At 46.7% G+C, this 18,370-nt stretch overlaps 1 protein-coding gene across 3 annotated transcripts in view; it reads right to left on the bottom strand.

Annotated features, from left to right (window-relative positions):
• The window catches only part of NBAS (NBAS subunit of NRZ tethering complex), a 3,456,930-nt gene that overhangs the window by 1,730,155 nt on the left and 1,708,405 nt on the right, over window positions 1-18,370 (bottom strand). For 2 of the 3 annotated variants that reach the window (XM_069605942.1, XM_069605943.1), the window contains exon 36: window positions 8,604-8,771. The exons of the other annotated variant lie outside the window; for it this stretch is intronic. In XM_069605942.1, coding sequence (XP_069462043.1) covers window positions 8,604-8,771 — 168 coding nt within the window. The remainder of the gene's footprint in view (window positions 1-8,603; window positions 8,772-18,370) is intronic. 3 annotated transcript variants of the gene reach the window in all.

The raw sequence follows: 18,370 nt of genomic DNA, 5'->3' as shown, positions 1-18,370 counted from the left end.
ATCAATGAACTGTCAGCATTGAGGTCAAAGTTGAGGATGCTGGCACCAGAGCTACAATGTTTATGAGGGCAGAATTGTCTGGTGTTTGAGGGGAGCAGTCTTGAGTAGCGGCACTGAAACTGAGCCAGCAGGCGTGAGGTTGCAGTCGAAGAGGTGTCTCTGTCGGCTTCCCCAAGTATAGTGGGGATCTTGCTCAGCCACCAGCACCTGGACCAAATCCACTGGTCGTGGGGGCCTTGTCCTAGCATCTGTTGCCTTATTTCCTCCAATTGCTCTGGCTTAGAAGAGCCAGTAGGGAATGTTACTTTTGAGGTCAGTGATGCCTCTGAAGAAACATCATCCCTGGGAGTGTTGACTCCTCCGTCTGGATGATGAAGAGAAAGAATGGCATCCAGAGGTTTTGTTAGGGGAATGAGGAATCTTTGGGAGGAAGGAAACTATTTGAAACTTGAATGTTAAGGTTCTGGAGGAACAGAGATGAGTACATGTTTAAAAGATGTATAAAGTACAGTTCTGACAGAATCATATGTGTGTTTGATATCCTTTGGAAAACACTTTAGGCAAACAACTCCATTTAATAGAAGGGGCACAGCCTGGTGGCCACCTGACTGGCATCAAGGCAGTCTGTGTAGTAGAAGCACCTAATAGTTCATTTCACCATTTGGAGACTTCCCGGAACAAAACTAGTAAAATAATCTATGGGCCATTTATGATATTCAAGAAGTAAAAGAAGAACAATATATAAGTAAAACACTAAAGAGTTAAGTAAGATGCCACTAGCCTAATGTTAAAAATAACCTGCTAACGAGATGCCACTAGCCTAAGGCTCAGAAAAACTGCTAATGAGTGTCAGCCGGGACGTCAAATGGGTAGAAGCATTGCACAGAGTGTTGTCATAATAAAGTAGCCACCCTAGCCAACTTGGTATCTGATGGTAAGTTCAGGTGAATCCCTGAAAGGGAAGACAAACAGAAAGTAAACGTTTTAGCCAATCAGCTTCATTTATTAGGTTCCCACTGACCAGAAAGTCCATGCAACAGAAAACAAAGCAAGTCACGTTGTTAGTGCTTATAGTTTAGAAGTCCATTGGGGAGCCCTCCACATTAAACAAAGGGTTGCACTGTCTAGGAATGCCAACTTGTGGGGACTGGACTAAGGTGCCATAAAGCATACCTACAGTGGTAAGACCAGGCCAGATAAGCCCATGATCAAGAGGCCCTCATGAACCACCCAAAAGCAAAGCACCACGTCCTCTTCAGAAAGGTGAAGCAATCCCATACAGGTAAAGTATTCACACTATCTCTGTATGTCTTAAATTAAATATGTAGGCTAGATCCATGCATTACACCAATTAATTCAATTTCAATTGGTAAAGACAATCTACAAGCACTTGAAAAAAAAGAAAAGGAATCAGTTTATAAAATAAGTATACTGGGACAGGGGGCGCTGTTGCGCACGAGGGAAATGGCTGCCTAATTTCAGAGCTCCTGCTCCACCGTAACATCCTGCGCTAATTTATCTGTTCAAAGGCTGCTTGAGAGGTTGAGAAGCTGTGCTACTAGCTGCCCAGACACCTGAACACATCCAGTGAAAATCCTGGACGGCTGCGACCCAGATCGGCCGAGATATGGCTATGGTGGGATTGGCCGACGCCCAGCACTGAGGCGATCCGGCGAATAGAACCGACTTGATTCACCCGTTTGCCGGGGTCACAGATGGGCTGCAGGCCACAAGGGGAGGAGCCTTCAATGGCGGTTCGCGCCTAAGCCAGATATACGGGTGCTGGCTGTGCCAAGCTGGGAAGGTGGCTGCGTCCAACACCAACTGACGGACACCGTACATGACCGAGACCCGGAAAACGCATTCTGCCATCCTAGACGCCGCAATCAGAGGAAATCCTACAGCAACTCCCAAGTGGCGCGGCGGGCGCATCAGCTCTCTGGAGACGGAGTGGCACTCACACGCGACCCCAAGTAAGAGACAGGGAGGTGCTGGGAAGGTGTGGAGCAGTGTGTGGTGAACCTGATCCCGGTTGTGTGGGGGGCTCCCGTCCAGACCGCAGCTCGGCCATTCGGCCGGAGTGGCTGCATGTACTGTTGGCCGGAGGGGGCGGCCTTCGCATTCGCCTGTGAGGAGGGACACTGTCAGGGCTGAGATCCTGCAAACACAGATCCGCAACTGAAGGAACATTAACCTCCAATCGCTCGTGATCCGCCGAACATTGGCGATCCGCGAGCAACACAATATCCTGGCTTGGGAAGTGCTGCGTGGCCCGGGGCCTACTGAGCAACGAAACACTGACCCCTGTAGCGCACGCACGTGGTGCGGCCAGCCCTCAAGGACTGTGTGTTGGGCGAATCTTCGCGCTGCAGGGACACACTATAGTTTTAAGGGGCGCTAACGCCCCCGATTGTTTACTGGAGGGAGACCACAATACTACTCATCGCCCAATATATTATTGTCCGTTGACCACCTGGAGGCGAGCAGGCACTGCCCCCACTGCCCTTTATTAATCAAAGGGGGGAACCTGAGGCACACGTGGGCTCTGCAGGCTCAGACGGACTTCAAGAACACGAGGTATTACGACCTGAGCACTACATACGTGGAAGGACACAGTCCATTCGGTTCCAACACGCTCTGGAGACCTAAAAAAAATAAAAAATAAATAAAACAAAAGGAAAATAAATAAAATACAGAGAAGCTTGCAGACATACCTATAACCCCATTCCTTGCAGGCCAAACTAACCATATGGTGATGGTGTGAACGTTTATGGGAAAAGCGCTGCCCTGAACATTGATAACAGTGAAATTGAAAGCAGCATACTGCTCTGTGTGGCCATGGGGGAACCACATAAAACAGGCAAAACATCTAAGACCCCTGGTAGCAAAAAGAAAGGGCCATTGGACACTTACACCAGTAGCCAAAACCAAACTGTTGCAGTGGAAATGCATTCGGAGCCCACTTTGAATGGCGAGCCTGATGGAGGAGGGGAACGAGAAGACAAGCTGGCAACACTAGTGCAAAATGGGTTCCTGGCAGTAAACGTGAAGCTGGATGAGATAGTGCCCACTATAGGCTCCATGAGGGCCAGAATAGATAAAGAGAGTGCACGTGTCACGGAAACTGAAAATAGAATAAGTGTTAATGAAGATACTATTGCTCATCATAGTCGGGACATTACCCAAATTAAAGAAACAATGAGCAAGCTACCAAACAAATGTGAGGACCTCGAATCTAGATCTAGGAGAAACAACGTTCGTGTGGTCGGCGTGGCGGAATCCTTTGGAAAAAGCCAAATGGAGAAGCAACTGGAAGCACTGTTCAGCTCCTTGTTTGGGTCTGAGTCATTCTCTCAACACTACCTGGTCGAGAGAGCACACTATACGTTGGCTCCGATACCCAAGCCAGGCGCACCACCACGCACGATAATTGCACGTCTCCTCAATTACAGAGACAGAGACACAATCCTACGCCTGGCAAGGGAGGCTGGAAAGCTGCAGTATGAGGAAAACCGAATACACATATACCCAGACTTCTCTGCCGCGGTCCAGGCAAGCAGAAGATCCTACGAACCAGTTAAGAAACTCTTGAAAGCATGCCAGGTTACATATACCTTGATGTTCCCGGCCAAGATGAGGATTCAGCATGCAGGAAGAGCACACTTTTTGGAGAATCCGGCTGAAGCCTTGGCCTATATTGAAACTTCTATACCTCCCAGTGGGGCAGACCGGTGCAGAACAATCGACCCCGTCCAGCTGATTAATGTCACATGTTAAGTTCATCTATGTTTGGGCTATCAGATCCGTTTTTTGGTCCAGAACGAGGCTGACTGGCGTCGAAGGCGGCCCCATGATCCATGGATAGGTGGAGCAGGGAAAACCAGAGTTGGCGGTCATGTGAAGCAACATGGCCACCCCTGGAATATTCCACAAGTTGAAGTGGGAACATCATCAAGTTGGGGGGTGATGATGGGGGAGGGGGTGGGAAGAGGGTATGTAGTATGTTGTTGTTGTTGTTCTATAGACCAGTGGTGTGAAGCGGCGACTGGGCCCCACGTTACGGTGCCCCGTCCTGAGGTGAGGAGGAAGGAAGCAGATTGTTGTTAATGGTTAAATCAGTGGTTACACAGATGCTGGCACTACCCACACTATACGAACATTATATTACTAAGAGACGAGGTATCGTCGGAACATTTCCCTATGAAGCATTGGTGACGGGCTGAAGGTAAAACTACTGTCGTGGAATGTAAGGGGTCTGAATAATCGGTTAAAGACTAAGAAAGTGGGCAATTATATCGCCAGGCACGGTCCCCAGATCTAATGGTGCAAGAAACACATACCACAGATGCAGGCAATTTACATATATTGCCCAAATGGGGAAAGTTGAGATTCTACACTAATTACTCATCCCAGTCCAGGGGGGGTCATCACTCTTATCCATCCAGGTCTGGGGTTCAAACTGATGGGCCAAAAGATTGATCAGCTTGGCAGATATGTTCTGGTGTGGGGCGAGATCCCGGGCAGGCAAATATTACTGGTTAACACATGGGCCTAATGTTGATGACCCTGCCTTTTACACCAATATGTATCAGTTGATCGCTTCAATCAATGTAACCACTATAATATGGGCAGGGGATTTCAATGTGGCCCTGGACTGGATAGATCCAGAACTATGGTCAGGGCGCCTGGAAAGACTGTTCTCATCCTGAAGCACATTCTTCCACAGCTTTCACTTGTTGACGCCTGGCGTGTGCTTCACCCAGACGACAGGGGTTACACATATTACTCCTCGGTTCATGACTCTCAGTCTAGAATCGACTATTGGTTTGTCTCCCCCTGCTGTGGTTGCTACACTGAAGACATGCAAACTACTATCCCGCACATTGTCGGATCATTCCCCTGTGATGCTGGAGGTGGGGTTTTGTGACTCCCCTAAACCCGCAAAATGATGGAGAATGCCAGGAGGAATGTTAGGCGATCCTGGGGTTGTGGAGGAATTACACATAGAAATTGCAGAGTTTTTCACTAACAATATAGTATCAGTTGATAGGTACTCCACGGTCTGGGAATCCTTTAAGGTGTGAACTAGGGGAACCTTTATATCCAAGTCTGTGGGTCTCCTGAAGGTGTCCGCGCTGAGTTAACCGAAACTGAACGAAGACTGGGGGAACTTGAAGAGACCTACACTCGCACACAAGACAAAGCAATATTGGCTGAAATTCAGACACAGCTTCAAGAATTTGGCAAGTTAGCCACTAGAGAAGTGAGCTACATGGCAGCACTGGTGCGTGCCCACAGATACGGGGAGGGGAACAAAACTGGGAGGACACTGTCCAATCTGCTCAAACACGATAGGCAACCGAACCAGATTGCGAGCATACCAACATCGCACAGGGAGGTCCTTCTGGGTGAAAATGAGATCAATAGTGAATTTGTTAAATTTTACCAAGAACTATATAGAAACAAAGATACCAAAACAGACACTGAAATTAAATCCTACCTAGAGGCACTTTCCATGCCTAAACCCTCTGAGGAGGCCCGACTGGCAATGGAACAACCTGTGACCACTGAGGAAATCGCTGAGGCAGTTAAGGCATTGGCGTCGGGTAAGGCTCCAGGGTCAGACGGATTGGGCGCTGAATTCTATAAAGTGTTCCGCGAGGAACTAGTACCGTTGCTTTTGCAAGTATGGGAGGAAGCCCTCCAGTGCAACATATTACCCCCGACAATGAGAGAGGCTGTGATAACCGTGCTCCCTAAACCTCGTCGGCCACCCCAAGATATATCATCCTACAGGCCCCTGTCACTTATAAATACTGATGCCAAGATATTTGCAAAAGTACTGGCCAATCGGCTTTTGCCGGCAATCCCGACACTTGTCCATCCCGACCAAAACAGGTTTATTCCCATGACAGCCCTTAATCTCTGTAGACTTTTTGGCATTATGGCACAGATAGACCCGGGAAGAAACGCAGTGGCCATATCCCTGGACGCCGAAAAGGCCTTTGATTCAGTGTCATGGGCTTATTTATTAGCGGTATTGGAATCATTTGGGATGGGCCCTACTTTCATTAGATATGTGAAACTGTTATACACGGAACCCGGTGCAAGGGTATTAACCAATCGATCCATCGCTGAATTATTCCTACTGGGGAGGGGCACCAGGCAGGGGTGCCCATTGTCGCCTATATTATTTGCACTGACGATAGAGCCAAAGGCAATCGCGATCAGATTTAGGCACTCAAACAGGGGGATAAATCTGAAAGGCTCTACCGAACTAATCTCCCTATACGCAGATGGTACGCTCTTATATGTCCGTGAGCCAGAAAATAATATTGCACCCATCATGGCAGAGATTCAGGACATTGCAGTTTACTCTGGGTATACTATAAAATATGCCAAATCTGAGATATTCCCGCTTACACCGGCAACCAGGTGTCCAGACACTCGGTGTGGACTTAAATGGTCTGAACAAACTATTAGATACCTGGGGATACTTGTCTCCAGAGATAGACATACTTTATATACAGATAACCATGAAAGCGCGTTGCACACTTTAAATATCAAATTGCTGATGTGGGTACGCCTCCCGATCTCGCTGCATGGCAGAGTCGCAGTTCTTAAAATTATAATTCTACCCAAATTGCTGTAATTTTTCATGAACATCCATATATGGCAGGGACAACCTTTCTTTGCCAGGCTTCGATCCATGGTGGTAACTTTTCTGTGGAGCTGGGGAACTGCAAGGATAGGTCGGGAAAAGATGATTGAACCATATTCCTCAGGCGGCATAGCGGCACCCGATTTTGAATTGTATTACTACATTGCCCAAGCTCAATTTGTGAAATACTGGTACGGTGGGACTGATGACCCGCCCCACGCGTGGATAGAAGAATACACCACACACCCCACGAATATACAGTCTGTAATTTTCGATACACACTATAGAGACACATGCATTTACAACCCAGTGAGTTGCACAGTCAGGGCGTGGAAGGCTATATTCAAAAGACTGGGCTTGGTAACCCCTTATAACCCAGAAGTTTCCCTCTGGAACTACCCGGGCATACCTCCAACACACGATAACAGCCTACAGGAATCCTGGGATCCCAATAGGGAAATCAGGGTGACATGTTCATTAACGGGAAATTTGAAACCTTAAAGGACATGTTGGGGGCATTGGGCGGGGGACCGCTTAAGACACTCCAATACTATTGCATGAGATCAGCTTTCCAGAAGCACTGGCCGCTCTTCCCCGATGAGCCCCTTACACACCCATGCACGCAGATGGCAACGGCTGGCGTCAGCCTGCGGATTTCTAAACTATATGTGACGGTCCAAGCACATACCCCCACGACAAACCAGGTCAAAGACAAGAGGGAGAGAGATCTACAGACCCCCTTAGATGAGAAAACCTGGGACAGGTATTGCTCTCTTACCAAAAAAGTATCATTAAACGCCGGTCTGCGTTTAATCCAGTTTAAGATTCTTAATAGGCTACACTACACGCCGGCTAAAATAGCCAAGTTCACGCTGGATTGTTCTGGTGAATGCCCCAAATGTAGGGCGCCTCATGCGGGTGCATTTCACATGTACTGGGGGTGTCCGGTGGTGGTGGGCTTCTGGAGGGAGGTGGCGGAGATGTTAGAAGAAATTACACAGGTTCCCCCTGCACTAACTCCACAGAAATACCTGTTTGGTGACATAGGCAAGTGCTCCGAAAAAATCAGGGCACTGCTTAATATTGCATGTGCGGTGGCCAAAAAATGCATCTTAAAAAATTGGAAAGGCACTGGTCTGCCGACCATGAAACATTTCCTTCGGGAACTAACGTATGTAAACGAATCAGAGGAGCAATTTGTTCTGACCCGGCCAACTGCAAGTAGGCCCAAAGACATATGGGGCCCCTTCAGAATGTACCTATGCAACATGATTTCTGATGACAAAGAGACTTTGTAATCTTTAATGTTTAAATGAGATATATGTCATATAATCGCTGCAAATTATGAAAATGATGCTACAAGTGCTGTGTATCTTTTGTGACCACTAATAAAAAGAGTTTAAAAAAAAAATAAGTATAATGCATAACGCTGTTGCTACAGGTTTGACAAAAATAGGTTGGGATTAAATCCAAAAAAAGTCAATTTCTACATGTTTTACTTAGCAAACAGTATACATTGTGCCAGAATACTTTGCTTAATTTTGTTCAATAAAACATTTGATGAAATACAGGTCTGTGTGATTATCTTTGATTATCTTTGAGCTGCCTTGAAGGTCATGCAGTGCTAAGGAGGCAATTACTGCAAGAAGGGAAAAGCAGGGGGAAAAAAAACAAGCAGAGAGGAATGCCCTAGTGAAACGTTTCTCTCACAAGTGAAATTGAAATTAAAAACGGCAAATATTGATAGAGCTAGTTTAGCAATGATATTACAGAGCAAATATTTTTGGGACTTACTACATTTTTACATTGTGGTAATATGTAAATATCTTTTTTCTTTAAGAAGAAAAAGGTGCACACATTTTACAAGACTTGGACAAATTAGAGTAAGACATTTGGCTTTTGTTCTTGACAGGGGTGAAAAGAACTTCCTAGTACTTCTTACTTGTAAGGGCCGAAGGTAGGTCAATGACTTCTTCCACCACTGTCCATCACTCACAGCATGCAAGACAGCTTTAGTTGTCATGGTTGTATTAGTCAACACTTTCATAGTGGAAGATGTGGTCCGATGCAACAAGTCAGCAGATGGCCTAGTAGCAGCTTTAGTTTCAGCCTGCAAATGTATGCAACATACAACATTGGGAGGTAAGTAACAACACACAACACTGAAAAGCACATGGACACACGGATAGGAGACAGCCACCATACATTAAGTAAACTGCATCACCAAGGCCTGTACCTATTTTATAATTCCCTATCAGTGGTAAACATATTGTTAGATATTTTCACTTGGCCGGTCAAGATAATCTACAACGTAAATCTGTGCTTTTGGTCATTTAGTAATGGTTTCATATTTTGTTCTGCTATTCACAGAAGCTCTCGCCTAATAAACATTCAACAGCATGTATTAGATAATAAGGCTAACTTGACACTAACAATAACTCTTAGAAAAGAAATGGAGTCTTTTATAAGACCAATTTTTCTTGCAAATGTTTTCGGATGCAATACAGACACTGTAAAATCTTCCAGGGTTAGCCCCGCATTAACGACAATATTTTCCCGAAAATAGAAAAAAGGAAATCCTGAACCAAGGTCTGGACTTCTGAAAGTCAAAATCTGCTTGCGATCCCATACAGTGATATAGTGGCTATTAGGTGGCACAAGCAACCTAATATCCAAAATTAACTAGGAAACAGTCCTCCTCATGCTGCACTTCGCTCCTCTAGAACGACCTTGGTTGGCAATCAGGACTGCTCCAAGTCTCCTTCAGTTTTGGAAAGAACTGAAGACTTGTCTCTTCCAACAACACCTTGGTGTAACCTAGAACCTGGCTATCTTGTGCACAGCCTCGTCTGTACATCAGACTGTAATGATTATTACTAATGTTTACGCTTGTTAAATTATTGCAATCAATGTTTTGCTCTATGACATGTAGAGTGCTCTGTTGCTCCCAAACTAGGTTAGCACCATAAAAATATATAATTAACCTGGTTAGTGGCGAAACCAGGACAGGAATTTCAGATTTTTAGTTCCAGAGTCATCAAGTTAAACAGCTAGATCACATCTCTGGCTTGCTACAAGGTACTCACACGGGGTTAAATGGTCAGTGCATACCTTTTTTTTACCATTTGGCATTATATCTGTTTTTCTGACAATCGACTTCACACTTGCCAAAAGGATGAAACGGATACATTCTAAGTTTTACGTGGCACGTAGGAACACATTTTCGGAAGACTTCTCAGTTGTTCGTCAACTTTAGACCTGTAAATCAAGGAAAGGCCCTGTCGAAGGTTTCCATCTGCAGGTGGCTCTGCGGCTGCATCATGCACTTTCTTTAACTAGCTAACAGGCCGCTGCCAGGCCGGCCGAGAGCCCAATCCACCAGAGCCATTGCAGCAACAATGGCATTTCTCTCTGGTGTGCCCCTGCTCGACATCTGCAGGGCTGCGACCTGGATGTCCACGCACACCTTCACGAGGTTCTACTGCGTCGTCAGGGATTCCTGGGAGGAGTTCCGAGTCAGCCAAGCCATGCTACGCAACCTGTTTGTTTGAGGTGAGTCTGTTCCAGAAGTGTGTTTACTGCTTCTGTTGATCCTTGCCACCTCCCGTGGTTGTGTATGTGCACTGCTGTGTAATCGTTATTCATGAGCATGTGAATTCATGCCAGACCCCATGCTGGAGAAGGTTTAAGTTACTTACCTGTAACTATTGTTCTCCAAGCATGCGTCTGGCATGGATTCACATGCGAACCCTCACACTTTCCCCTCTGTGGCTCTTTTTGCTTCATACTGCCACTTTACATGCTTACCAAATCTGAAGATGGCCACCAGGGGTGGAGCTTAGGGAGAGGACTGTCATTGGATGGGGGCAGTATGACCCAGAGGACAGTGATTGGTTTGGAGGAGAAATGCAGTTTTTAAGTGTAAGTGAAGCTGTTATTTATTTTACCGAGGATTCCCAGCCTGGCGACGGGGAATATTCATGAGCATGTGAATCCATGCTAGACCCCATGCTGGCGAAAGAGTGGAAGCGAGAGGGAGCACAGGCAGGTTGAGGAGCCACAAGGGTAGGCAAGGAGGCAGAGCAGAGATTACAAGGAGGCTTATAGAGTTGGATAGAGGAGGATAGATACAAAGGTGCCTTACCATGAATAGATTTGTGAACCAGGAGAAGAGATTTAAATCTGGCCCTGTTTTGCATCATCAACCATCAAGCCTGGTGACGGTACAAGGAAGTAGGTGTGAAGCGAGGGAGTTCAAAGAGTCCTGGTAGAGAAGTTAAGGATCTTGTTGAGAGGACAGAAAGCATAGTTGGGGAGAGCAAAGAGGATGATGGCACTGTAGTCCAGTTTAGAGAAGACAATAGTGATTAAGAGATGCCTGGCTGTGTTGAAAGGAAGGAGGTGCCTGATTTTCCTAATATTTAGGAGGTTGAGGTGAGCTGCTGTTCCAGTTTTGGAGATGAAAGTAGAGAAGGTGTGAGAAGGGTCACAGATGACGCTGAGGTTTCTAGCTGAAGAAAAGTAGGGGAGAGTGTCCGGTGGGAACTGGATAGACAGAGGAAGAGATGACAGAGCTTTTGGCAGGGAGGAAGAGTACCACCTCTGTTTTGGCAGAGCTTAACATCAGAGAGTGCAAAGCCATCCAATAATTAATGGCAGAAACACAGTTGGAAATTGTGATAGAGGGGTCAGAGGAGAGTTCAGGAAAGGAGATGATTTGGGTGTTGTCCACAAAGAGCTGGTACGAGAACCAAAAGGAGGAGATTAGTGCCCCAAGAGCAGAAGTGTAGAGTGTAAAGAGGAGTGGACTAATGACAGAGCATTGTGGAACACCAACAGTTAGAGGAGTGAGATGAGAGGTGTTGTTGCTCTACTAGACAGAGAATTGGTGAGGTGCAAGGTAGGATTCAATGAAGGCAAAGGCTTGATCGCGAATCCCAATAAGAAAGAGTATTAAGGTGATCAGAACGATCGACTGTGTCAAAGGCAGCAGACATGTCAACAAGAATTAGGATAGAGGATAGGTTGAGCAGAGGCGATGAAGTTGGACACATTCATTCGAGCAGACAGGAGCGGAAACCTGCTTGTAGGGGGTCTCGAAGGTTGTGAAATTAATTCCGATATCCTGTGGGGGAGGAGTATATGATATATAAGGCATTTATAACGCACCTGTACACAAGTGTTTCTAGGCGAGAATATACCCTGTTCACTTGGTGGTGTTGATTAATCCATGCACACGTAATGTGTGTGACATCATGATACTGGCATTTCGTTATGTAAACATATTAGCGTATGCATTTAATTATTAGTACTTGCTTGCGTTATTGCCATGATATAATAGGTGATCAATAGTTGTGTTAAAAATGCAAAAATGTATTAGATCAGAATCGCTTCCAAAACCAATTGGTTTTACCAGGTGGGTGGGTGAAGTGTGTCCCAATCTTGTGGGTGCAATGCCAATGTGTGATCGTTGGGCTTGTGCGTCTATGCCTAGAGCTTTTCAAAACCGAGAATATGGATATTCCTCGTGTATGCTTGGTTCCATGTGATGTAAATGCATGAGTTTATCTGTAAATAATTAATATGAGTGAGGAGGAGATCTTTGAGGCAGTGCCTATTAGAACATTAGAATGTAGGTGAATTTGAGATGAAAATGGTAAGTAGACTAATTCAATTTGAATGGAGGAACTATAAATACCATTGGAGGAGACAGACCTAGCTATATCCCATATTATGCAAAAGGCAATGTGATCGGTATCATGAGATATTGATATTGTCAATGTTCCTGTGCCATAATACCACAGAGATGTAATCATTGTTTCCGAGTGTGTGAGTATGTTCGAATTGGCCCATAAAGAGACTGGCCAGAGTAGGTGAATATTTGGCACCCACTCCCTTGATATACCTGTAGAACACATCATTGAAGTTGAAAATATTGCTCTTGATCGTGAATATGAGCATCTCATTAAGCATTTCTAGATGGATCATATAAGATGCTGATGTATTTTCATAAGTGTAATAAAGTGTGTTTAGAGCCAAATTGTATGCAATTGACGTGTAACACTATTACATCCAACGTGACAAACATTTAGTCCTTGCACCAAGTGAAGTCATTCAGAACCCTTAACACGTGCCTTGATATAGGACGGTAAGTCCTAATACATTACTTTTGATGGGGGTATCTATATACTGGGAAAGATATTCAGTTGTCGACCCTATACCACTCACAATAGGTCTGACAGTTGTCGACCCTATACCACTCACAATAGGTCTGACCTCTGGCAGATCCTCAAAGGCTTTGTGTACGTTCAGTAAGAAATATATGACCGGAATCACAGCATGTTTATTTATTCATTTGTTTTTTTTTTTTTAAAAACATGCCTAATACCATACTTGAGTTTTGTTTCTAAGCGCGGATCCGGGTTTCAAACCTCTGTTGCACTCTGTGGTCTTGCTTCCAAGACCAGCACGTTGCCCCTGTGCTATCCTACGTTGCCCTGTGAGAAAAGACTTGTCATTGTCAATAAGATGCCCCGGTTTGTACCATTTGTTAATGCGTATTCTTGGCATGTGCTGTGACCTCTGCTACTGAATTTACTACAAGTTCTTCATAACATTCTGATGTTTTTAGGTGGTGAATACCCATACTGACATAGTTGTTTTGTGGAGTATGGCTATGTTGCCCCCTTTATCTGCTTCCTTAATGATAATCATGTTGTCATCACAGAGTTTCTTTAGCGCTAACCTCTCGCCTGCATTAATGTTGTTAAATCTTTTGGGGGGCGTGGCTAACCAGCCATGGAGTAGGACGTGCTCTGGTACAGCAGCTCCGGACGATCCGACGGCGATCAATGATAATGCACTTTACTTGACTTCAAAGTCCCTGGAAACATCTGCAAATACTTCGGAACGTGCGCCCTACGACACCATCAAACTACGAGCTTGTCGGCATAAGCATGCCGAAAATATAGACTTTCATGTGCGGGACATGGATGGGCTGGGAGTCCCACAAAATGGCGGACAACAAAGGAATTGAGACCCCCGTCCACTGCAATCACAGAACGGGGCTGAGCGCAGTGAGCGAGGATCTGGCTCCAGGCGGAATGCCCAACAAAGCATACTCCTGCTGCAGCATCGGCTCGCGTTGAGTGGAGGGGTGCGGCAAGCCTACGGCAGAGTATCGAGGAGTTACAGTAGCCGCTCCACCGTGGGGAGCGGATTGTGCAAGCTGAAGTGGCCGGGCGCTACGAGACAAAGGATAATAGAAGCGGCCACCCGAACGCTTCCCCCGTGCGGCGAACAGCGGCCGCGTACCAGTATTGACAGATACGTTGTAGCGGAGGCGGCGGGTGCGCTGCAGCAGCGCATTGCAACAATTGTAACGAGGAGTTCGGGATGGCCGCGCAGTGGATGAAAGCGCGTGGGAATCGAGCTAGAAGATACAGTACTGAGACTCCAGCAGACAGATCAGCTGGCACAAAAGACGGCTGCTCTTTAATAACATACCCAGCTGCTCATTAGGGAAACGCACACTTTGTGGCAACGGCTACTAGAGAACACACCAACATACCAATGGGCTGGTAAGGATGGTAGTGACCCTGTGCACCTAAAGGCAACAGGAGTGCGATATTGGGAGCAGTGGGCACTCTGTTGGGCGGAGGATAAGCAGACGACCCCAAGGAGTGGGGGAGTCAGAAAGTGGAGGCTGCCATAGTAAGGCACAGTATAAGGAGTGGGCCTAAGCTGATGAGGTTATGAGAGTGACAGATGCGGATACACGCAGTGATGAAAGGAGTGTACAGAGCCCAAAAGCTGGGGGATCACGATATTGGGGAAGAGCAATTCCCAAGATGCAGTAAGGCAATCTGAAACGTGGGAGGACACAACCCACTCGATGAAACAGCCCCACAAACACAAGCCTATACCGGGACTCCTCTGAGATAATTGCCCCGGATCTGGAGCGATACGCTGGTGCCAGATCAAAACAGAAGAACAGGATTGATACACTGGAGACTAAAGCAGCCCCAAATACATAACTGAGGCTGCGAGATGACAGGAAGAGGGGCCGCTAGCAAGAACAAGGACAAACAATCCACAATGGAAGCATTCGCAAAAACGCAGCAATCTCCTACGACCACAGCTCCCAAAGGCGCGACAGCACCAGCGGAAAGCACCGTGGTGACTGAAAATCACCAGATATTAGCGGCCGTTACGGAGCTGAGAGACTCATGGGGGACAGCGAAGGCGGATCTGCGCACTTCCCTGGAGGCCAAAATAGACGCAGTAGGCATAGAAGTCACCCTGCTGCGACAAGATGTTAGGGCGTTGGCAGAAAGAACGAGCAGCCTGGAGAGTGCGGTGAAAATCAAAACGGACACCAGCACCAACAATGCAAAGGAGATCCACGTACTGAAGCAATAGGTGGCTAACCTGGAGAATCGTGCGGAGGAGGCGGAAGGGAGGGCGAGAAGGAACAATATCTGCGTGGTTGGCCTGTCAGAGGGGGAGGAAAGACAGGACCCTACAGACTACGTTGAGAACCTTATCTTACAAGGAATAGGAGCTGAAAAACTCTCGCAGGGATATGCAGTGGAGCGGGCACACAGAGCCCTCATGAGGAGGCCGAAGCATGGGGCTCTCCCCGGGCGATAATCGCCAAGATACTGAACTATAAAGATCGCAAGAAGATTCTGGAATACTAGGGGAACGATTGAAAGGGCTTCGAGCACCATCACAGCGTATCCCGACTATACAATGTTGGTCCAGAGACAACGGTATAGCTATGTGGCAATCAAAAGGAGGTTACGTGCGTCCGGAATCAAATATATGCTCCTATACCCGGCAAAGTTGAAAGTGATGCACAAAAGCAGGATGTACTTTTTTCACACTCCGGAAGAAGCAACGACTTGGCAAGACCTTCAGGGTTGCCCGGAACGAGACACGAAGCAGACTCAAGAAGAACACGATAAGTGATTGGGATATTGTATGTATATTGGTATGACGCAGTGCGGGTACCCCAGCAGAGACTATGATAGAGAGTAGGGGGAAAAATGGGTGTGACCGAGTAAAGCTGATATTTGGCGGTGATGCCTCTGATTGTGTCGAACTAAAGGGACTGGAATATAGCAGTTCGTATAAATACGTAAGCTGAGTAGCAATGTGCGTGTGAACTAAAATAAACAGGAGAAGCGGGACGTAAGCACCCTACCCCCGAGCAATAGTGGTAGCAGTAGTAGGTTATCCAATAGGGCAACCTCACCCTGCGGAGCTTCGAGTACAGGTGATTGCCAGAAAGAGCTAGATGCGGGGGAGCCGGAGATCCAGGGATGGAGCTGGGCAACAGTTGCGAGGGGTTATGTTGGGGATGGGATGGGAGGTGGGAGGGGAGGGGTACGGGGAGTTTGGGGTGTTTTTGGTTAAGGGGAGTTTGAACCGGGGAACGAGCCTATGCAGAAGGGAATGGAACTTAGATTTGGACTGTGCCTGTGGGAGGTGGGAAGGAACTTGGAGAAGCCATGGGGGACCTTAAAATAGTAACATGGAATGTAAGGGGGCTAAATAGTTACCTAAAGAGAAATAAGGTCATGTCGTACCTGCGCAGGCAAAAAATAGTCATTGCACTGCTACAAGAGACTCACCTGACACGGGAGAAAACAGATACGATTGCTAGGAAGTGGAAGGGGGTGATGGTGAGTTCATCATATTCTGCCTATGCCAGGGGAGTGCTTATTTGGGTGGCACCACATGTCCCATTCCAACGGTTGCAAGAGGTGGCTGAGACAGATGGGAGGATGGTTGTATTGAGGGGACTGGTGGAAAATAGGGAGATAAGCATAGTAAATATGTACGCCCCTAATCAGAACACAGCGGCGTACATTAGAACATTGTGTACTAATCTGAGCACGTGTGTGGGGAGCGCAGTGATTTGGGGAGGGGACTTTAATTGCGTACTTAACCCAAGGGTGGATAGATCGGATGGGAAGATGGACAGACCCTCGCCTGCTGCTAAAGCGCTGCAGACATTGTTGAGTGACTTTGGTCTAGAGGACGCATGGAGATAAGACACACCCTGGATAGGCAGTATTCGCATTATTCTGCCCCGCAGCAGCTACACACGAGGTTGGACTACGTCTTTACTACACCTGAAGTGTTAGCGGAGATAACACAAATAGAATATAAAGCAAGGGTTCTTTCGGACCACTCGCCTCTGATTCTCTGATGGCAATATTGCCCCCCGAGAGCGAGAATTCCGACATAGCGCCTGTGAGCGGAGGCACTGAGAGACCCCTTTTTTAGGGAAGACATGAGGGAGGAGATTGTAAACTTTTTCGAGACGAATACTGGGAGTGTAGATTCGACAGGAAAACTGTGGGAGGCCTTTAAAGTCGTGATGAGAGGGATAGCCATAGCAAAATCTAAAGGACTACAAGGTGGGATTTTAGCTGACCTACGAGAAATGGAGGAGAAACTGGAAGAGGCTTTAAGGGGCGAAGATGGCTCTAAAGAGAAATTAGAACTGATACTCATGCTACAGCAGAAATGCGCGGAGCACTGGGATAGACTGTGTAACCTCAATTATAAAAAATATGTAGAAAGACAGCATGCGGGTGGGGATAAAACAGGACGACTCTTGGCGTGGGTATATAAGAGCGAAACCCCCAGAGTCACGATCAGGACCATAACAAGGGAAGACGGTAGTGTAGCGGATACCCAAGAGGAAGTTAACCAAGAGTTTGCAGACTATTATAAGATATTATATGGAGACGTTGGTAAGAGCAGTCGAGCTAGGATAATAGAAACATTGGAGGATATAGGGCTGCCAAAGATAAGTGTGGAGGAAAAAGAAGAGTTAGATACACCAATTACCCTAGAAGAACTGGGGGAGGGGTGAGACAGTTACCTACTAACAAGACTCCAGGGGCGGATGGACTCCAAAGCAAATTTTATAAAGTATACATGGAAGAGGTTCTCCCCCCACTGTTAGAAATGTTGAACGAAGTGTTTGAGACGGGTAGTTTGCCAGAGTCACTGAGAGAAGCGATCATAATACTGCTTCCTAAACCTAATAAGCCTGGGCACAGCTGAGTTAGCGGTAGATTAATACACCTTGATCAGACGGGTTATGTCCCAAATAGGAACATCTCTAATAACCACAGATGGCTGCAACGAATTAATGAGAGTGGTAGTGAAAATGCAGGTGAAATGGCAATTGTGTCTTTGGATGCAATAAAGGCCTTCAATTCGGTCAAGTGGCCATGGCTGATGGCGGCCCTGGATATGTACAGTGGGCAGAAATACTGTATAGAGAGCCGCTGGCTAGAGTTAAGACAGGATTGGTGATATCGGAAAGGTGGCAGTTTAGACGGGGCACCAGACAGGGTTGTCCGTGGTCTCCAATGCTTTACATATTGGCCCTGGAACTTCTGGCAATATACCTGAGACAACAATATGATACCATAGGCATTGAGGTGAAAGGGGAACGACATCTGATCTCCCTATACGCAGATGACATGCTGCTGTACTTGAGGCACCCGGAAGAAAATCTCCAATATATTCTAGAGGTAATGGAGAGATATGCAGGGTTTTCTGGTATAGCGGTGAACCCCCAGAAGTCGAGCATGTTCCCACTAGGTGGGTACAAGGGGATCCCGGTGGAGCGGTTACCTGTACTGCAGGTGCCATGGGCGGTCAGAACATTTCCGTACTTAC

Source organism: Ambystoma mexicanum, chromosome 4p, assembly GCF_040938575.1.
Source record: "Ambystoma mexicanum isolate Mex_15411 chromosome 4p, UKY_AmexF1_1, whole genome shotgun sequence".
Lineage (NCBI taxonomy): Eukaryota > Metazoa > Chordata > Amphibia > Caudata > Ambystomatidae > Ambystoma > Ambystoma mexicanum.
The sequence above is the reverse complement of the archived record's forward strand: the minus strand, read 5'-3'. Positions and strand labels throughout refer to the sequence as shown.